Source organism: Ahaetulla prasina, chromosome 1 (assembly GCF_028640845.1).
Source record: "Ahaetulla prasina isolate Xishuangbanna chromosome 1, ASM2864084v1, whole genome shotgun sequence".
In the NCBI taxonomy this organism is placed as follows: Eukaryota; Metazoa; Chordata; class Lepidosauria; order Squamata; family Colubridae; genus Ahaetulla; species Ahaetulla prasina.
The window spans coordinates 317,269,674-317,293,161 of record NC_080539.1 but is presented as its reverse complement, the minus strand read 5'-3'; the positions used below and the strand labels follow the sequence as shown (position 1 = coordinate 317,293,161).

The 23,488-nt window shown below is 38.3% G+C and overlaps 1 protein-coding gene across 1 annotated transcript in view; it reads right to left on the bottom strand.

Annotated features, from left to right (window-relative positions):
• Positions 1-23,488, bottom strand: part of PRORP (protein only RNase P catalytic subunit) — a 57,895-nt gene that overhangs the window by 5,680 nt on the left and 28,727 nt on the right. Inside the window, exon 5 of the mRNA XM_058162254.1 lies at positions 19,354-19,461. Within this exon, the coding sequence (XP_058018237.1) occupies positions 19,354-19,461 (108 nt within the window). The remainder of the gene's footprint in view (positions 1-19,353; positions 19,462-23,488) is intronic.

Genomic DNA, 23,488 nt, shown 5'->3' with positions numbered 1-23,488 from the left:
TCTTCTGAAGAAAAAATATATTTAATATATTTCTGTGCTGCTTTCCATAAAGTTATCCCTAAAGACATTTTCAAATATATAGTTAGGCACTGGATTTCTTTTCTTTAATATCAACAAACCATTATGTATAATTTATTGTATTTCCAATTTTATTGCCATAAGACATTTTTCTTTAATTTCCATTTAAGCAGGAATAATTTCTTTTGAAAAATTACTGAAACTGTTCTCCCTCAATATGAAAATGATGCCACAACACATGAAGTATTCTGAAGAAATTAACTTTGTAGAACTTTGTAACAAGGAAAATATCTCTTGCATCACCACTGACAATATTGTTCCTTACAGAAATAAATACCATTACATTCTGATCAGGTATAAAGCACAATACTGCTTCTCACAAACCATTTGTAGAAAATACAGTAGTAGACCATTACTGCATAAGGGGGAAAAACTGATCAGTTTAACAACCCCTGGAAAAGGGGGAACAGTTTTAAAGGATGGTGATCATTTTTGAGCAAGTTGATGAATGTGTCTGTGGAAGTGAAGATACAGGTTTAGTAATCAGAGAAGGCAGAATAAACTGAATTGGAAAGGACCTTGGAGGTCTTCTAGTTCCACCCCCTGCTCAGCCAGGAAACCCTATGCCAGAGGTATCAAACTCACGTCATGGTGGTGTCATGTAATGTATCAGGATTTTCCCCCCTTCGCTAAACTGGGCATGGGCATGCCAGCGTGTGATGCATCTGGCCCATTGGCTGGGAGTTTGACAGCCCTGCCCTATGCCATTTCAGACAAATGGCATTTGTCTATTTCTTCTTATAAACTTACAGTACTGTCATTAAACTAGACATACCCAGTTCCAGCAATCGTTCTATATATGTTTTAGTCTCCAGTCCCCTAATCATCTTTGTTGCTCTTTGTATTTTTTCTAGAGTCTCTACATCTTTTTTACATCATGGCAACCAAAACGGAATGCAGTATTCAAAGTGTGGTCTAACCAAGGTATTATAAAGCGGTGTTAATGCTTCATGTGATCTTAATTCTATCCCTCTGTTAATGCAGCCTAGGACTGCATTGGCTATTTTGGCAGCTGCAGTACAAAGCTGGCTCATATTTAAGTGATTGTCCACTAGGACTCCAAGATCTCTCTCACAGTTACTACTATTGAGCCAGATATCATCTATACTATACCTGTGCATTTGGTTTTTCTTGCCCAAGTGTAGACCTTTAATCTTTTCACCATTGAATTTCATTTTGTTAGATAGAGCCCAATGTTCAAGTCTGTCAATATCCTTCTTAAGGATAACTCTATCTTCTGGAGTGTTGGCTATTCCTAACAGCTCAATTTGATCTATCCCCTTATCCAAATTATTGATGAAGTTGTTAAAGAGTACTGGACCTAAGACAGAGCCTTGGGGTACTTCATACTTACCTCCATGTAAATGCAGTTCCATTGAGGACTACACGTTGAGTGAGACTGGACAGCCAGTTATGAATTCATCTGGTGATGTTGCTGTATAACCCACATTTTTCTAGCTTATCAGGTAGTAGGTTGTGGTCTATTACGTTTGTCAGAAAATGCATTTTCTGAAAATGTGGTCTACTATATTAGTCTGAAAATACATTTGTTAGAAAATGAGTTGGGAACACATAGATTGTTATGCATTGTTATGGATTATATTGTTATGAAGTAGGAATCCATCGGCTAGATACAGTGAACAGTATTAATGAAATAAATAATAGAGTTGGGGGAAAGCTGCAAAATTCTTGAATGAATATGATCCAAGGAGAAAGTTATTCAGTTTGGTGACATGAGTAAATGCATAGGAATGATATATGTATATATATATATATTTAAAAAACTACTGGGTCATACAGAAGTTCAGGAAAAATTGAGAACAGAAATTGTTTGGTGAGTATCTGCTTTTACTTGCTTGTTTCTAATGCACAGTTGAGGCATTCCTTAATCCATATACATGGCATACAAAGGAATTTAAAAGTATGGTTGATTTAATGGTTTGTGATGAAAATGTGAGAGAACAAATGAATGATACAAGGGTAATGAGAGGGTTTTTGTACTAATTGATCCCCTAACCTGTAAGTGGATTATGAAAAAAAACTGAAATAGGAAAAAAGAAAAAGGGAAAGAAATAAGAGTAAAAATAGAACAATTGCAGGAGGAAGAAGTATGAGTAACGCTATATGGAAAAACCTTAAAATTGTAACTGTCTTCAAACTAGATGAATGGAAAGCAATGTAAGGAAACAGGTAATCTACTTGGAAGTCTATTTACTTGGAGTAAAAAGAATTATGTTACAAAGTGCCACATATATCATACTAATGGAAAAATGAAAAAGGACACCTGCTCAAATGGTGAAGTGAGATTAAACAATACATGAGAAAAATAAATAAAACAGAATAATCCCTGCAAAACCTGAGGATGAAAGAAAATTACATATTTTGTATATAGAGAGCAGAGCAGAGTAAATTAAAAATAAAAGTAATTAAATGACTTGGGATGTAACTGTGAAGTGAAGAAATGCCAGAAGATGCGTTTTCAAGATCAGCATGAAACTGACAGGAATATTTTAAAAAATAGTATTGAAAGACAAATTCCTTGTGTATCTAATCACACTTGGCTAATAAAGAATTCTATTCTAAAAAAAACGTTACTATACAAGGAGAAAGACATAAAAAAGAAGAGTTATGTGCTTCAAGAATCTTGACAATGGTTAAATATGGTAAAATATGGGTTCGAGCAGGTTGTTTAAGATTGTATCTATGACTGATATACAGATAGGAAGAATGGTGGTACTGTTCCCTTTACCCCAGGAAAAAAGAAAAAATACAAAAACTATTGGGAGTTTATTAAGAATTCTTAAGAAGGTGCTGGGCAGCATTCTGATCAAAAGGGTGGTAGGGATGACAATGAATAAACTTTGGATAGTACAGGTCAGATGTTTGCTCCTTGGCACATATATGAATGTGAAAAAGAGAACTTATTGTATATCTCCTAATTCAGAGTAAGGATATGACAAAATGAATGGGCTTGAAATGTGGAATGTCTGCATGAAGTAGTTTTACATTTCTTCAACAAAGACTTTCAAAAAACAGCTCATTCCATTGCAGTTTGAGGGATAGGGGTGGAAAAAGGATGTGGTCCTTTTTGAAAAAGCCTGCACAGGTAAATTTTCTTTGTAAGATTGAAACTTAATTTAAATTACAAATCTGTGTCTGACATGAGTAGATTCATTTTCCATTGTGTGGGTTTTAAAATGTTTCAAAAATACTCACACTGTATATAGGTTAGTAAACATGAAACTGGGAGAAAGAGCAGTGAAAGATTGGATCTGGGGCTTCCAGAGTGTGGAGCCAAAAGATGTAATAACATTTCTAAAATAATACAAAAGTTAAAAATATAGCCATTTTCCTTTGTGATACTCCCATTCAATTGCAAAAATATCACATTAACCACTAGTCTACCAGGCCAAAACAAACCATGAAGGAAACTACTATTTTATATTGCAAAGCCTCTTCTTTACAATCTATGATTACTTTCTTAGTTGCTGCAAATTGCTTTTCAGTCTCTAAGAACAAAAACTTCAACCCAGATTCAAGGCCTGAAATGATCTCTTTTCACATAATTTAACAACTGGTTCTCCTAGTGCAGAACTGAAAATGTGAGCATGCGCACACACATGTGCTTCACACGCACCTTCCACGCTTGCGCCTGGCTCCAAACACACAGTAATTCTATGCGTGCGGCTTCCAGCACACCTTCTCGGGCAGCCGCAGTGAGTAGAGCGGGTGAGGCACATTAATCAGCTGGGCTGTGTGGACGGGGCAAGCAAGCCAGAGAGTGAGATATATAGGACGGGTAAGCACTGGGGCGATGGGGTGGGTCCAGCCGGTGGTTGGAACTGCCAGTACGGGCAAACCAGTCTGAACTAGTAGCAGCCCATCTCTGCCTCTTTTTCTTATAACGTTTTTTAGTGGCTGGGTTCACGTAAGGCAGTTTGGTTTTACCTGTAAAGCTATCAACAATGGCAAGAACAGAGAGATTGATTTTGTTTCTTTTTATTGGCTATCCTGAACTCTTTTCCTTTATGCTGACTACAATGTCCCAATGAACTTAATCTGAGACTTTCCTTTTAAGTGGCTCGGGATTTTCCCTCTAGTAGCTGGATGTTCTGATCTAAATTACATAGGAGAGGCAAGAATGAAGAGGCAGAATGGAAATTATCTATAATAAGCAAGTTTTGTTTTCTCCCCTGCAGACTATCCCCAGATGATCAAATTAACTCCGGGGCTTTTCTTGACCAGGGACTAAGGCATAGTATACTTAAAACTTTGTTTAAACTGACCTATAAACTGACCTTTATAGGTCAGAAACCAATATTTAAATAATTTTCGCAGAAAACTTTACAAGCATAACATAAATACTGTTAATTAGAACAAGAATATTTTGCTCAATATACAATGTAAAATCAAACTACAAACCAAAAATAAAATAAGTGTTAAAGTTCATTGTATATGCTGAACTGCTCATTATTAACTATTACTGTTACTATTAAATACTTTTAAATCTAACACACAAGCAAATAAACATACAGTAGTGGCCAAAATTTCAGAAACCTTTGGGGAAAAGTGTATTTTTGAGGTTTGATGGCTAGTAACACCATTTTTTTGGAGTTTCAAGATAATCATATTCCACAGATGGAATGGCCTGGGAATAGCCCAGACCTTAACCCAATTTAAAATCTATGGAGCCGACTAAAGAAACTTCTTAGTCAGAAGCCACCCACCAATAAAACCCAGTTAATAGAAGCAATCATTCAATCTTTGTTTCACATTTTAACAACTGAACTAAAAGACTTGGTTTACTCCATGGGAAGACTTTGTAAGGCCGTAATTCATGCTAAAGGTTACCCAACTATTAACTGACCTGGTGATAATTTTTGTATATCTCATTTTTTCTATGTATTTCACTTTTCTTCTTTATATCGTAACTGCTATTCTAATAGCAAATCCTTCATAAATGTTATTTCATTACATTCTTAATAAAATTATCTTTCCATTGATATATACTTTTATGCTACTACCTTGTTTTCCCGAAAATAAGACCCTGTCTTATATTTTTTTGAACCCTGAAATAAGTGCTTGGCCTTATTGCCATGTACTCAAAAGCCCGATTGGGCTTATTATCAGGGGATGTCTTATTTTGGGGAAAACAGGGTACTCCAAAAAATAGTGGTGTTATTAGCTAGTTTTAGAAAATACACTTTTTCTAAAAGGTTTCCACAATTTTGGCCACTACTGTAGCTACTAATGGAATTAGAGCAGTAGAGATTTGTGACAACAGTGACATACACCTTCTAGCTACATCCTCAGAAGCCCATTTTAGAGCTGTAATGAAATCACAAGATAAAAGTAACTATTATTACATTAATTGGGAACATTTCACCATCAGAATGCCTTAAAACAAACATTTGATCCTACTGAAAATTAGTTTGGCAGGTGGCATTATCCACAAGCTAGGGAACATTGAAACAATCCAGTTCATTAGTGACATCTAGGAAAAATTAAGTTGCCCACACTCAGAATGCCACACATCTAGTCAGAATCATTTAAAAAATGTAACTGAATGAGCAAAAACTCACTGAACTTGAAGGAAATTGAAATTAGCGAATGTATATTTATTCTGAACAACTCCAACTGAGTTCAGGGAATTTCCCATTTAGTTTATTAAATGTGTAGTCTAATGTTCCACAATCAGGAAGGCAGTTATCAGAATATATAAGTAGCAGCTAAATCAGCAGTATATAGCCAAATTCCTCCCCATTTAAAATTGAAAAAAGCAGCAATTGGAACAAAAAAAATATCACTACTTGGTGATTTTACAGATGCAACAGACTAAAACAGTAATTTTGTTTCCTCACTGTTATACCATAGATTAGGCTTATACTTCAGTGTGTTTACATGTTGGTCATATTTATTTATTTCTCTTCAAGAGTCTTTTTATCTAGTACAGTGATATCTAACCTTTTCTGGACTGAGTGTCCAAAGCGCGTACGTGCAAATGTGTGTGCCTGAATCCCCAAAATGCAATGCGCATGCAGCCCCTGTACATGTGTCCCACCCCTCACGCATATGCTGCAGAGACCTGAAAACCAGCTGGCTGGCAGGAGCGCATACGCATGCACAGTGGAGCTGAGCTGGGGCGACGGCTCGCGTGCCCACAGAGAGATACTAAATCACGGGTGGATCTATTATATTTCTCACGGATCTAGTAAATTTCTCAGAGTTCCTCAGTAAACCAAGGGATCCCTTGGGATCCACTAATGGGGAGAGACTGCTCAGGAACAATCCTACCAAGCATTTGGGCTGTCTCTATTGTCCAGAGTTTCACCAGATGCCAAACAAACTCTTCTTCAATTGTTGGGAAATGTTAGTCTTATCTCATTCTTTAGAGAAGGGTGTCTTGTCACAAAAGAGAAAACAAGGAAAACGTTTATTATCCAAGTAGAGAGGAATCAGGCTGACTTCTCACCTACTCTTTGTCTTTACAAACATGCTTGTAAAGTACACCCATATACAATAATATACAGCTACAAAATTCTACCTTTTAAGTCAAATTTTATACATAGATGTCAAGCGTAGGTAGGGGAATGGGAAGAACAAGATTCAGCAGTCCCTCTGATACTTAGATAATAAATTAATTGCCAAGGTTGGAAACTAAGAGACCATAAATTCCAGTCCCACTTTAGGTCCAAAGCCAGCTGGGTGATGTTGGGCCAATCTCTCTCTCTCTCAGCCTTCAGAAGCAGACAATGGCAAAGCACTTCTGAAATCTTGCTATGAAACCTGGCTGTCATCAGAAGTGAAGACTGACTTGAAGGCACCTCCTATCCCAAAAAACCTTTGAAATGAAAGGAAGTTAGTACAGTAACAACCACGATTTGTGCCTGTACCCACATTTTAATCTACTGGATTCCATGACCTTTGCTCAGAGGTCTCCCAAAAATGAGTACATTACAGGATTGCAGCCTAATACTAGATTTTTCTTACATAATTACTTTTGAGCAAAGGTAAGCTTTTCCTAATACAATAGATTAATAGAATCAGATTAATTTTCCAGTAGTCAGACTTTATTTGGACTACATAAAGATTAAGTGATATCTCAAGAAATAGAAAGGAATATTTGTTGATATTCTCATTTTCTTCATTTTTAAAATCAATTTATAATGTTGGCTACTATTAACCAATATAATAGGAATATGACCAAGCAAAGGTGCTTTGTGTAAAGGAAAAATGAAATTTCCTTGACTCATTTTAAACCTGCATAAATTTCATCAGATGCTCTCCAATTTAAGTACTAAACAAAATGAGAACATATACTTCCCATTTGCATTTTCTAAAGTACAGTGCTCGTGGTTTTATATACAATGACAAAACTCCTGATGCTGTAATCTTAAAACCTGTTTTGTGTCATTTCCATTCTGTCACTGCCTCTGCCCTGTATCAGTGGGGATGGAAAGATTCCCCTTGTTGTGACTGTGGTGCTGATATGCAAAATATTAAATATATTGTGCTTGTAGGAGGCTTGCAGTAAGCTCAAAAAAAAAAAATCCAAAGTTTTTTTGGGGGGAGGGGAGATATAAGCAGGTGGGGGAGAATTGCAGCGCCTCTGAAGTTGGATGTAAGGGTAGATGGATCATCGAACGGCAAAATTTTCATCATATGACAGCTGGCTTGCTGGCCATAACTTTAAGCAGAGGACACAAACCCCTTCGTTTAGCACTGTCATAATTTCAAATAGTTGTAAATTGAGAACTATTTGTATTTTGTAAATATTAACCAATCTTCCTTCATCCACTGCATTTTTTAAAATGAAGATTTCATTAAGAGCATTAGGGCCAAATAAATTCCAAATTTGGATGCAGCTCAATCCTCGTATAATGTTATGTATGTAATGTACACAATTATGTAGATAATTTACATAATTATTATATTTAAAATACAAATATCTATTAAATATATTCCAACATAAAACTAGTTCTATTTGACTCAAAAGCTGTACAATAAATTGTATCTTATAACAACATTAGTTCATTCCACAGATGACTAAAAATAGCAAGCTATATTCACTAGGGATTTTGCGTTATTGGGAAACATTTATAATTATACACAGAATTCCCTGCAATATCTCATAAAATACTCTGCATCTTATTCTATAGTGTTCAGAAAGACTCCAATCACCAGGAACGTAAGAGGTACAAATGGCAACATATGCAAGAAGATCAGCTTTGTACTAGCACAAAATCACAATTAGATTCTGAATACCAAAAAATGCAGCCAATCTGCATTTCAGCAAAGTATCTGAAGTACAAGATGAAGTGAGAATCACCACGCAGAGTGGAAAAAGATGAGGAAGAGTGAATTACCTACAAAATTTCCAGTGGAAGATTTAACTAGTAAGAAAGTCTTGCAGCAATCAACTGTGACATTTTACAGCTAGGAAGAAGTAGGAGGATGTTGAAACGTGTGAATGTTAAGAAGAGAGCATTGCTTACATATGAAAAAAATGTAGATATGCAGAATGAACTCAGTAACCTTTCCATCTCGAAGCATACCAGTCTAAATAAATACTGTAAGTAAAAAATCAGTACACTTGAGTACTGCCATTGGTCCTTAAAAAGAACTTGACTCTGCATATGACCCCTGTCCATAAAGGAAAGATTAGCGGGGGGAAAGGTTTTGCTCCATATTTTTAGTAAATCTATTGATCCTTCTATTCCAAAGGTAAATTATTGGGGAAACAATTACTCCTCCTTTCATATAAATATACTAATTGAATACTTTTTCATATCTGATTAAGACTAATTATCTTGAACACAAGAAAGAGAAGAAAACAAAGTGGATGTTAGAATAAAGTAGAAATTGCCAAGAGAAATGAAGCCATGGCCAAGAAAGGCAGAAATTTTGGGAAGAAACTTAACGAAGAATTTCAGGGAAGTTAATGAAGCAGTGTAACAACACAGAGGTATGGAAACAGGTATGGAAAAATGAGGAATGTCTTCCAAATATATCTGAATTCAAAAGGTATATTGCCAGGATTATTGTTGCTAAGTGATGTGGGTCATGTCATGTTGCAGTTTAGACTTGCATCACTTAGAGATGGCAATCCTGATATCCCAATTGCCATGGTAATCTGAGGACTACACCTAATGACTTTTGGTGTCTACATGGACACTTCTATATGGTTTTCTTAGCATCAATGCAGAAGTGATTTACTATAACATGCCCCCACCCAGTTTTTTAATCCACAGTTCTGGGATTTCCTAGTACAGACCAACTCATCTTTTCTAAAATCAACTAAAAATGGCTAGGTGCCGCCACCTACTGAACATGTAAAGGCTACTCAATTAATGTGTCCAATGCATGAGTAGCAAACTTGACTAAAATTATATCCATCAACATTTTTTAAATTGAGCTATAATCACATTTGAGAAACCACATTTCTCAATTTATTTCCTGGTTTTGTCTCCAAAGCTCTCTTTAAAACACAAGGGAATGGATTGCTACGGGAACATTGGTTTTACAACTGTTCTAATGACAATAACAAATAAAGATAATTCCTGAGCATTTTCAATTCATAAATACTTTAATGATGCTTCCAGTCGTATAGACCTGCTAATGCCAAAGAAAACAAACTCAATTTTTCCAATTTGAAAGAGACTTCCTGTTCTAAATATTTGATATTATACCAAAAACCGCTTACTCAAATAAGCAATCCATATTAAATCATTATTTATGCTAATACACCATTATGTACTCTGGACAAAGTAGAAACTTCATACAAAGTTTGCACTCAGTATCAAATCTGTACAGTTTATCCAGAGCTTCATACATCTGGACTTTTCCCCAAGAAGTGAAGACAAGGCTTATATTTACACATTAAATAACTATGGCATTTCTATGTAAATATCATGTTTTTCTGTTAATTTTCAGAAGTAATTAAAGGCTTCCCAAATTTACAGATTATTTTCTCCTTGAATAAAGGACAATTCGAGAATGCTAAATCAACATAAAACTAAAGGAAACTTTGGCCAGAAACTTATCTTAAAATATTATTTTAATTAAAAATGTAAATATAAAGCTGGCATGGTGCAAATCAAAAGCACTGTCTACCCCAAAATGCTTTTTTCAAAAAACACTGTTGGGACCACCCTGAGCTGGATGACTAAGAATCTTCATAGCCAGCACTGTCTACCGTATTTCTTTGCATGAATGCCTTGACCCCACAAAGGTCCTACTGGGATGGAAAACTGCACCCTGGAGAGGAAGCTTTTCTTTGAACTGGATATTTTATGACTGGCTATGCCCATTATGGGGGGAAAAATCCAATTCCTATCCTATTTATCAGAATCCACTCTTTCCTTTCCTCCCTATCCTCATTCATATTTAATTTTTTTCTCCTAAAACCCCTTCCAGAGATTATCCCACATCAGTTTTATTGTTAATAATGAAAGGCTGCTGCAGGATTATGGAATGATAGAAAATAGAAGGAAATTCCCAACTTGCTGAGCTAAATGTTAATGTGCAAAAGATGTAGAAGAAAATGCCTCATCTAAGAAGGAAAAGAAATAGAGACTTTTTTTTTTTTGCAGTGCATGAGTCATTTTTTAAATTCCCTGATCAAACCAGGAAGAAACTTGCTTTGTACAAGTGAGAACATAGTTTGGTTGCTGTAGCAGCCAACTAAACATTGAGCAATTGAGTTTCTCCTAAGAATTTAGCAGAGTCTTTCCAATATTGCAAAAAAAGGTGCAGAACAGCATCTGCTTCCTTATATGAAAGTGTTAATTTATGAGAACTCCTGAGATGAAGTGTATGAGTTCTCCCTAACTGGCACTCTATGTCAGCTATTCCTCTTCATATTAGTATATTCTGTTTTTTATCACATAGACCCAAGGCTCTGCAGCTTCTGCCGGTCATTTTTCTTGCAGCTGAACGTAATCCTGGTATCACAGCCCATCCAGGACAGGGGTCTCCAACCTTGGTCCCTTTAAGACTTGTGGACTTCAATTCCCAGAGTCCCTCAGCCAGCAAAGCTGGCTAAGGAACTCTGGGAGTTGAAGTCCACAAGTCTTAAAGGGACCAAGGTTGGAGACCCCTGATCTAGGAAGGGAGCAAGAAACTGAAGGATTTCTATCCCCCAGTGCTCATTTAATAGAACAACAGAACAGAATAACACAGCTGGAAGAGAAGAGTCTTTTAGTCCAACTCTCTGCTCAAACAGGAAATCCTACACCATTTCAGACAAATGATTGTCCAATTTCTTCTTAAAAACCTCCAGTGTTCTTTGTACCTCAAACATATTCTCTCTACCTCAAAAACCACCTGTGGCAGCAGCAGAACAAAGTGACAAAATGTATTTTTCCAGTTCGCCCTATTTTTTGCTCCCCAACAGAGAGCTGCCATTTTTCTTGACTACCAGTCTGTGAAACCACAAGGAAGACACTTCAGTTTATTGAAGGGAGAAAAAAAAATCCTTCTTTTCTTTAATTTCCTCTTCTCAATAGGCTACTGCTGCATTGGCAGACTTTTCATTAGGCTCAGTAAAAAATCTCAACCGCCCCCCCCCCCAAGATATTTATATTTTGTAAATTGTTTAAATTGCTTTTATTAATTGCATACCCAAAAAGAAAAAAGAAAAAAGAGATGGAAGTTATTAAGATAAAAAGGCAAAAGCATGCAAACCTACACTCATGGATATGTGTATATATACAAAAACTCTACATAAGCATTTCAATAATGTTTTCATTTTTGGAAATTTCATTACCATCATCCATAGCTAATTTATTTTCTTGGACCCATCATTGGAGCCATTCATTTAGCCTTCCAGTGTTGAAAGGAAAGCCGTTTAATTATCAGACAATCAATTTTCATTGTCCAGATGTCAGTTTCCATCCAACAGGAATACTTCAAAAAATATGAGAATACCTTATGTCACAACTGACTTAACGCATACAACATCTTCCTTCAAAAAAGAAACAATAACAGACTACTCAAGCATGTGAGATTAATGATGTATTAATCTCGTTGCACTTCCAACAACATGGCAGTTTACTCAAGCCATTTCTAGATAAGGTCAAAGGTACCCCACAAGTCCATAATAGTATTTTTTTTTGTATGGAATTAGATAGAGCCCAAGACCTACCAATTCAGTAATTTGCTTAAGTTTCTGCTATGAGCAAAAAATCAATATTTCAATCAATGGGGTAACAATCAGATTTGAGCGTGGGAGATCCTGCTTTACAAGCAGAATACTAGATATGCATTATCCAAGTCAAATCTTCACAACACAGGTTGTATGTCATGGCTTGAACAAAGGATTATTTCAGAAAGACAGATTGTGTGGAAATGGAGGCAATTCAAAACCAGGGTTTAACCTCCCAGGAGGGAGTCGATTAGCCAAGATCACACCAAGAGCAAAGTGTGTAATATTCTGGGAAGTTAATGTTTTGGAAAGGCCAAGTCAAAATTCTGACCTTAATCCTATAAAAATGATGCAGAGGAATCTGAAACATGTATTTGTTTAAAGGGGTGCTGTTTATTTAGTTTTAGGACTTGCATGGAGAACAGATCACACTTTAATTCACACTCATGTAGAAGTTCTAAAAATTCAAAAGGGTTCACAAACTCCATAAAGACTACTATCATAGTTCCCTTTAGTTTTTTTTCCCTCTAGGTTAAATATGCCCAGATTCTTTAAATGTTCCTCATGGGGATGCATGGTCGTAAGTGCAAGGACTGTCATAAAGTTGTTTTTTTCAGCACCACTAAGTTTGAATGGTTGCTAAACAAGACAGTCATAAAGTGAGGTCCACCTGAACAATTTTTCTAAACCTACGCTGTATAGAATTATGAGAATGACATATAGCAGAGGTTGAGTAGTAGAGGGATAGGTTTTATCTAAGTAAAATTAAGAAAGTACATAACTGTCATTATGTGAAAATAAAACAAAATATTTTAAGTAAGTGAAAAATATTTTATTTTTTCACTTATGTCCTGATAATTTCAGTTGCAATGTCACTAAATAAACAACTTTCTCTATCTGCAGCTATCATGGTAATCGTAATCATCAACATCATCATCATCATCATCTGTTCATCATTGCTGTGATCCCCCTGTCAAAAATTTTACAGAAAACTAACCTGGGTTATCAAACTGCTAAAAATTCACAGAAAATCTCTCACCTGCTGTACATGGATGACCTGAAGCTATACGGAAAATCAGAAATTGAAATCCAGTCACTGACCAATACAGTTCGAGTTTTCAGCACTGACATCAGCATGGAGTTTGGTCTGGACAAATGTGCCACAGTGGCACTGAAGAAAGGGAAGATCGTAGAAAGTGATGGAATTGAAATGCCCAATGGACAAACCATCAAGTGCAACCAACCTGAAGCCTACAAATACCTGGGCATACTGCAGCTGGACAATATCAAGCATGGGCAAGTGAAAAATGTGGTCAGCAAAGAATACACACAAAGGGTGAGGAAACTTTTAAAAAGTAAATTGAATGGCAATAACACCGTCAAGGCTATAAACAGCTGGGCCATACCTGTTATCACATATACTGCTGGAATTATAAACTGGACATAGGCAGAGCTGGACAGCCTGCATAGGAAAACAAGAAAACTGATGACCATGCACTATGCGCTGCACCCGCATAGTGACGTTGACAGGCTATATTTTTGCCCAGAAAGGTAGGCAGCAGAGGACTTTTGCAAGTGAAGCAGACAGTTGAAGAAGAGAAACATGCTCTGGCAGATTATGTGAAAGACAGTGTTGAACCAGCTTTGATGGAGGTCAACAAGAGGAAGCTGCTAAAAGTACAGCAAACCAAGTATCAATATAGGAAAACAGTGATGCAAGCTCGAGCTGACAGCTGGTGTAACAAAGCACCGCATGGACAGTTCCTTGAAAAGATCCAAGGAAAAGTAGATAAGGAAAAGACCTGGTTATGGCTAACCAACGGAACATTGAAGAAAGCAACAGAAGGCCTAATTCTTGCGGCCCAAGAACAAGCCATTAGAAGAAATGTAATCAAAGCCAGAATAGAAAAATCTGCTTATGATCCCAAATGCAGACTCTGCAAAGAAGCAGATGAAACCATTGATCGCATATTGAGCTGTTGTAAGACAATAGCTCAGACTGACTACAAACAACGTCACAACACAATCACTCAGATGGTCCACTGGAACTTGTGTCACAACTACCATCTGCCTGTAGCAAAGAACTGGTGGGATCATAAGCCTGAAAAAGTGATTGAAAATGAGCATACAAAACTACTGTGGGTTTTCCGAATACAGACTGATAAAGTTTTGGAACACAATACCCCGGATATCACGATTGTGAAAAAGAAAAAAGTGTGGATAGTCGACATTGCTATACCTGGTGACAGCAGAATTGATGAGAAACAACTTGAAAAAGTCACCAGATATCAAGATTTGAGAATCGAATTGCAGAGACTCTGGCATAAACCAGTGCAGGTGGTTCCAGTGGTACTCGGCACACTGGGAGCTGTGCCTAAAGACCTAGGCAAGCACTTAAAAGCAATTGGCACTGACAAGATCACCATTGGTCAGCTGCAGAAGGCCACCTTACTGGGTTCTGCTTGCATAATTCGCCGATACAACATGCAGTCCTAAATGCTTGGAAAGTGTTCGACTAGTGATCTGTGATATGAATTCCGGCATAGTTATCTCGTTTGCTGTGTATACTGTCATTTTGTGTAAATAAAATAATAATAATAATAACAGAATTGGAAGGGACCTTGGAGATCTTCTAGTCCAACCCCCTGCCCTGGCAGGAAACCCTACACCATTTCAGACAAATGGTTATCCAACATTTTCTTAAAAATTTCCAGTGTTGGAGCATTCACAACTTCTGCAGGCAAGTTGTTCCACTGATTAATTGTTCTAACTGTCAGGAAATTTCTCCTTAGTTCTAAGTTGCTTCTCTCCTTGATTAGTTTCTACCCATTGCTTCTTGTTCTACCTTCAGGTGCTTTGGAGAACAGCCCGACTCCCTCTTCTTTGTGGCAACCCCTGAGATATTGGAACAGAGCTATCATGTCTCCCCTAGTCCTTCTTTTTATTAAACTAGACATACCGAGTTCCTGCAACCGTTCTCCATATGTTTTAGCCTCCAGTCCCCTAATCATCTTTGTTGCTCTTCTCTGCACTCTTTCTTCTCTGCACTCTTTCAAATACGATCTGGTAACATTCTTTTCCTCTCATATTCCCATATGAAGTTTCAATCACATCCTGAGCCTATGCGTAAGATAGCCTTGAGCTATCCTTAGTTATACCAGTGTTAATGTATTGTTTTCCCCACTGAGCATGAATGAAACTGCAAGATTGGTAAAATTTGTTGTTTTTAGTCACGTTAACCCATAGTGGGTTTGATCCAAAAAGCAGAACAAAATGTACTGACCATGTCAGATTAATGCTTCCTCCCCACTGCTCCCTGATCAGCCCATTTGTCACCATTCTGCTGTTGTTTCCCTAAAAAACTGGATGTAACAGCACAATGCTGATAAATTCTCAGAATTGCACAATAGGGTTACATTGCTTAATCAGCAGTATTATAATTGGTTTAATTTTTGGCCATTATTGGTTTAGAACATTGAAAATATGAAACAGCAACCCAATCCCCTCACATTTATGCAACAGAATGGAGGAATCTCAAGCTAAAAATGCTTTTTTGCATCTTCAATCTATTTTGTGCGTTGGGGTTTTTTTTTATTTGCGGGGTGGTGGTAATCAGTTTGTGATACAATGGGATCTGTAGGAGGAAGGAAACATGAAGAAGCGTAAACACAGGCAGTCCTACAGCTGGATCTACCCCACTCCTGCTGCAGCATCATGATTGCCGGATGTTTTTCCAACTGCTGGGTCATGAGCAGGAGGAGGAGAGCAAAGCCAGAGGAATCAACCAATCATTTTATCCAAGGCTGGTTTGCAAAATCAGCATAACATCAATTAGCAGTGAGTCAAAACAGATGCAATAGAGGCAGGAGAGGAATCAGCAACAAGAAACACAGATTTCTTGCTTTCTGCCAATTCAAGGATGGGGAAGATAGCACTTTAACTCAGCCATGGTGATGGTTTTAAATAATATGCTTTAAGTCTCACAAGGTGGCAACATCTGGCTGAAACCTTGTCCAGTCTCAGAAATAAACAGTATCAGCCTCATTAGTACCTGGATGGAGGGGGCTGATTGTTGGGGAAAATGAGGACTCACATTGTTGGGGGCAATATGCTGAGACTGTAAACTATTTAGAGAGGGCTATAAAGCACTGGGAAGCGGTATATAAATCTAAGTGCAATTGCTATGGAAGACTTCCAGGAATATCAGGGCTCTAGACTAAATTGGGTATCTATCTATCTATCTATCTATCTATCTATCTATCTATCTATCTATCTATCTATCTATCTATCTATCTATCATTTTTGTTTGCGTGTGTTTGTATATAATATATAGTGTAAATATAATCACAATAAATACTGGTAGATTAACGGATCATAAACATCCCCAAATACTGGAATCACCATCAAGAAATTAGAAGGACATGAACTCAAACTGTAGGGAGATTTGACCTTCCCAGCCTAAACAAGGTCAAGACCAAGCACTACAAAAGTGTATCTGAACAGCAAGCAAGCAAAGACCAATTCAGAACTTCCTTTAACTCTTGAACCTCCCAACCCTGAAAGAGCCATTACTTTACAGTCCAGTGTAATACTACCCAGAGAGCTAATTAGCCAGATTTTTTCTTTTGTATCGTAAAGAATCACTATCAGCTGTCTCAAGGGAAGGGATCTCTGAAATGGTTGCATTTTTCTTTCTAAAAACATTATTTATGATGATTTTATTATGATTGCAGGTATTACTCGCAAACTGCTTTGAAGATGTTGAACAACAGGCTATACAAATATTTAAAACAAACAAAAATGTATATAATAGATCAGGGGTGTCAAATTCAAGGCCCTGGGGCCGGAACTGGCCTGCGGGGTCCTTAGATCTGGGCTGTGGGGCCACCCTGGAAACCGCAAAGGACCGGCCCGCGGTGTCTCTGCCAATGAAAATGGAGCAGGTGGCCCTCCCGGGCTCCATTTTCACTGCAGAGGGTTGCAGGAGACCATCGCAGCCAAAAACGGAGCTTGGGAGCCCGTTTTTGCTGGCAGAGCACTCAGGCCACCACAGGCGCCTCCAATACGAATGACGTTGAGCTGGCCATGCCCACCCCATTGTTTCCACCAGCAGCCCTGTTTAAGGTGACCCATACCTTTCTGGGGAGGGACAGGTCCAAGGAACATCTAAAAGGCCACTGTGAGTATTCATGCTATATGGTGGACAAAACTGCTGGTATTCTATCAGTTGGATTCTAATTGGATAGGTTCAGATGAATTGCTTGGTGTTATTGATATCTAGATGAGCTTGACTCTCTGAATCTTGAGGAACTGGTCCTCTGAATTGTGTGAGATCCAGGTATCTCCTGGATTGTCAAGATAGCTTGTGATTAGATCCTTGTAATAGTGCCAGCAACTCTGAGAGAAGAGGTTTTCTCTGCAGACAGAGAAAGACTGCAGACAGTGGTATGCTGCTTTCTCAAGAGACCATCACAGAACCCTTCCATTCTGGGGAGTTATTGTCTCATCTCTAACTTTCCCTTTACAGGGAAGATTATTGAGAAAAAAGTCAGAGAGCGGTTGTGCAGTCTTGGAGGAAGTATATTATCTGGACCTGATTCAGTTGGATTTCAGGCCCGGGTCACTACAGTATTGAGAGACTATTAGTCATGCTTGCTGATAACCTTTGGGAGAACCAGGATGAGAGTGATGTTTTCATTTTTGTGCTCCTCCTTTCAGCAACCATCAATAAACTTCTATATTACCATCCATATCCATTTAAGATGTAAGGGTTGGGAGTAATGGGCACCATGCTGTAGTGATTCATCTCCTTCAATCGTCATTTTTAGTCAACATTGACAAGGAGGAGAGGTCATGCCCACAACCCCTCACATGTGATGTGCCACAGACTCAACATTCTTGCCCCTTCTGTATAACATCTATATGGAACTGCTGGATGAAATAATCTGTCAGTTCAGGGTCTAGTATTAGCCAAATGCTGAAGATACTTAATTGTACATATCAGTCCTGAGCTGACCAATTCTCCAATTAAAACCAGTGTGCAATTTGAGGTCCTCCTGGACTCAGCCACTGTTAAAGAGCAACTTTAAGTACATCGATCTACCATGTGCAACAGTTGCACCCCTTCAGATGGTTAATCATGCCTTAATCACCTTATGGTTGGACTACTGCAATATGCTGTACGTCTGGAAGCTACAGGAGGTTCAAAATGCATGGGGTAGTAATGTGCACTTCATTTACACTCTTGTCATCACTGCTTTGCAAGTCACAAGTCACATAAACACTTTTTCATAGCTTAGCGTCTGATTATTTGAGTGACAGCTTTTCTGTAATTGCTTCTGCCTGTCTGGTTCCATCAGGCTGAGTGGATATGCTCTGGGTACCTTTAATATTGCCATCTTGCAAGAATGAGGAAGCATCTTGTCTCTCTTGTAGCAACTGTCTTCAGAACAACAACTCCCAGAGATACATATAGTTCCCACTCTTCAAATCATCCAAAAATCTCTTCCCAAGCTTGGGGTGAACATGCTTGTGGAGTACCTGGTAAATTTTTCTGAATGTTATTTATATGATTTGTCTGGGAAGTCATGTTGCCTTACACACTGTAAGCCGCCCTGAGTCTTCGGAGAAGGGCGGGATATAAATGTAAATTAAAAAAAATGTTGTTGTTAAAATTATGTATTAGTTTAAATATTGTCAGATGCCCAGAATCTTCTTGAAGGTGGGCAACCTCATAATCTAATCAATAATACAATCATGTGAGATGAAATGGCTGATTTAAGTCTTTTTCAAAACTCTTTAAAAATCCTGAATCCCTCCCCCCAAAAATTGAGATGATCCTCTCATTTTGAAGAGAGAATGAAGGGTTTAAACACCCTAAACCTCCTTCTAACTAACTAACTAAAAAAAAAAAAGCAAAACTGAGCATAAAGTATCACCAGCCATTATTAAAAGTTCCTAAGCAGGTTATGAGGACAAAAAACATTCCCTAGTTTGGAAAAAATATATCCACCTAAAGGAGATTCTCTTTTCTCTTTGTTTTACCTAATTTCTACCTTAAGCAATGAAATATAAATGTAGACATTCAGAACAAAAACACATACGATTTCTTAAAGCAAAACAGTACTTACAGTTTTAGATGAAGGATTTAGAGGGCTTGTCTTGGCAACATTGAGGCCATCGATCACAACATCAAAAGGGGGATGTTCATTCACAAATCTTTGAAAACATTCTAATTCCTAAAACCAGATTTTGAAAGAAAAATAGCATGTGATGTATCTTATAATAATCTCATGTATTAGAATTATGTAGAATAGCCTCTAGACAAGATAGGCAGCACATAAATACAATAAATAAATAAATATTCCTAAATTAGAAATGTGATTGACACATGAAATATTTTCCATATATAAGTTGTACAAAATGTAGAACCTTATAAAAGCAATACATATTTGTCACAAATATTTAGGATAGAATATCAGTAATATAATATGTAATGTTGATTTTTTTAAAAATAAAGAAAATGAAGAAAATAAATCAACTGACTCACATCTAATTAAATTTATGGAATCAGGTTTTACTATTATATTCAAGTGGGCAGCCTGGGCAGGCAAGGTATATAGCCTCTTGTTCTATAGTCATGGTTCTTAATTTAGGCATATCCTGGAGGTAATGGAGCAATTTGTATTTGTTTGTTAGTCAAAGGATCAATTTGGTTCTGCTACTGCCCAGAGGTTTGTGTAAAACAACTTGAGTCTAAAGGTTTTGTGTGGGTAATGACATTATTTAAGCCTGAGAAAAAGGGTAATTGGGTCCAACAATTTAAAAACCACTGCAGTATAGAAGGAAAAATTGATTGTTCAAACAAACGCACAGGAGAAAAGGTGAAAGAATCTTCACACACCTTACAGGCAGGAAAAATTACAGGCCATGATTGTGGAAGAAAAATTCTGGGCCTAGCATACTGTCTCTCAACCTTGGGAACTTTAGGATGTGTGGACTTTCAGAATTCTCCAGCCAGTATGAGTGGACTTGCTGACTGGGGGGAATCCTGGAAGTCCAGATATTTTAAAGTAGAGGTAGTCCTTGAATTACAACAGTTCATTTAGTGACCCATTCAAAGTTACAATGGTACTGAAAAAAGTGACTTATGACCGTTTTTCACACTACCGTTGCAGCATCCCCATGGTCATGTGACCAAAATTCAGATGCTTGGCCACAGGTTCATATTTATAGGATCACATCATCACCTTTTGCAACCTTCTGACCAGGAAAAGTCAATGGGAAAGCCAGATTCACTTAACAACCATGTTATTTAAGACTGCAGTGATTCATTTAACAACTGTGGCAAGAAAAATCATAAAATTAAGCAAAACCCACATAACGACTGTCGCCAAATAAATTTTGGACTCAATTGTGGTCATAAGTCCAGGACTATCTGGCATAGATTCTGCATTAAACAGAGGAATTCTGCAAGACATTTGCAAGGTATTTTATGAAGTACCATTCCTTAAAGTACTAAGGCAACTATATTTTCTGGAAGGCTCAGTGCATAGCACACACTTCCATTGGTGTCATCTCTGTAGCAGCTGTGCATAAGCAGAAATAACCTGAAAAAACTCCTTAAGCAGCAATCATTCCAGTGCTTTTAGAGCAGAATTTAACAGTTCCCTTTTTTAACCTTGCATTTAGTTACTATCTTACACATTTGATTTTGGTTTTTTTATCTCCTCTTTAGGTTTTTATGAGAAATCTTGATCTAGCTTCATTTCAGAAATTTTCCACTGAACCATTAAGCTTGACTTCCAAATTTATAGCTATTAGGTTCAACTTTAGCACATTCTCTTCCCACATTTCTCTCTGCATAAAGGCCTTCTTTTCCAATACTTATTTGCTAACTGGAGATTGCCTGTTTTACATTTTTTTTACATTTTTTTATATTCTTGCCCTGGGAATATCTAGCTACTAATAAATCCGACAGGAATAAAACTGAATGGAATTACAACCAATTTTCTCCCAACAAGAAAAATGGGTGCCTCTGTAATGGGCAAAGATGCATTGTAAGGGGAAGAGGGGAAGGTTCTCATAACAAATACACAATCCAGACATCAGGTTTCCTATATACAAGAGCCAGTGTTCTCAAAACATCTGTCTACAGTAAAATCAGGTTCCTGAAAATATGCCAAACTACGCATGTACTTTCAGACAGAGCCAATTACAAACCAGTGTCAACTCTAAAGATGACATATGTGTAGCCATTTTTTATTGTCTATTCTTTTCTTAGCTTTTAGATTTGCTAGTAAAGGAATTTAGTATTACTGCAGGCTTGCCACTCTCTAACTGTTGAGAGAGCATTATAGAGATAATATAGGACCTATTTCACAGACAAAAGCCAGGAAAAGCTCCAGGCCCAGACAAGATAACTCCTTCTTGCTTAAAAGTCTGTGCTGACCAATTGGCCACCATCTTCACCCATATTTTCAATAAATCACTAGAGATGTGCTATGTTCCTTCTTGCTTCAAACGCTCTACCATCATCCCAGTGCCGAAGAAGCCCACCATCAAGGAATTGAATGACTACAGACCAGTTGCCTTAACATCTGTAGTCATGAAAACCTTTGAAAGGCTAGTGCTTTCCTACTTGAAAACCATCACGGATCCGCTGTTAGACCCCTTGCAATTTGCATACCGAGCAAATAGATCAACAGATGATGCTGTTAATATGGCTCTGCACTACATCCCACAACATCTTGAGTCTCCAAAGACCTATGCAGGGGTCCTTTTTGTAGACTTTAGTTCAGCATTCAATACCATCATTCCAGATATTCTTCTAACTAAGCTAAACCAGCTACAGGTACCGGAACAGACTTGTAAGTTTAGTTTAGTTTAGTTTAGTTTAGTTTATTTAGATTTTATACCGCCCTTCTCCCGAAGGACTCAGGGCGGTTCACAGCCATGATAAAAAATAATACAATGTACATAATAAAAACAATTATAAAAATCTTATTAAACATCAGGCCAGATTAAAACTATTACGAACATAAAAACCCCAAATTAAATCAAAATATTAAAACTGCTAAAAATTTATTTAAAAATTTCTATGCCAGTCCTGCGTGAATAAATAGGTGGGTCTTCAACTCGCAGTGAAAGGTCCGAAGGTCAGGTAGTTGTCGTAGTCCTGGGGGAAGTTCATTCCAGAGGGTGGGAGCCCCCACAGAGAAGGTTCTTCCCCTGGGGGCCGCCAGCCGACATTGTTTGGCGCACGGCACCCTGAGGAGTCCCTCTCTGTGAGAGCGGACGGGTCGGTGGGAGGTAATCGGTAGCAGTAGGCAGTCCCGTAAGTAACCCAGTCCTAAGCCATGGAGCGCTTTGAAGGTAGTAACCAAAACCTTGAAGTGCACCTGAAAGACCACAGGTAGCCAGTGCAGTCTGCGCAGGAGCGGTGTTACACGGGAGCCACGAACGGCTCCCTCTATCACCCGCGCAGCTGCATTCTGGACTAACTGGAGCCTCCGGGTGCTCTTCAAGGGGAGCCCCATGTAGAGAGCATTGCAGTAATCCAAGCGAGAGGTAACCAGAGCATGAGTGACCGTGCATAAGGCATCCCGGTCCAGGAAGGGGCGCAACTGGCGAATCAGGCGAACCTGATAAAATGCTCTCCTGGAGACGGTCGTCAAGTGATCTTCAAAAGACAAGCGCCCATCCAGGAGGACGCCCAAGTTACACACCCTTTCCATCGGGGCCAATGACTCGCCCCCAACAGTCAGCCGCGGCTGCAGCTGACTGTACCGGAGTGCCGGCATCCACAGCCACTCCATCTTGGAGGGATTGAGCTTGAGCCTGTTTCTTCCCATCCAGACCCGTACGGCTTCCAGGCACCGGGACAGTACTTCAACCGCTTCGTTGGGGTGGCCTGGGGTGGAGAATTACAGCTGCGTATCATCAGCGTACAGTTGGTACCTCACCCTAAAGCCACTGATGATCTCACCCAGCGGCTTCATATAGATGTTGAACAGGAGAGGCGAGAGAATCGACCCCTGCGGCACCCCACATGTGAGGCGCCTCGTGGTTGATCTCTGCCCCCCTGCCAACACCATCTGCAACCGGTCAGAGAGATAGGAGGACAACCACCGATAAACAGTGCCTCCCACTCCCAAACTCCCCAGCCGGTGCAGCAGGATACCATGGTCGATGGTATCAAAAGCTGCTGAGAGGTCTAATAGGACCAGGGCTGAGGAATAACCTCTGTCCCTGGCCCTCCAGAGA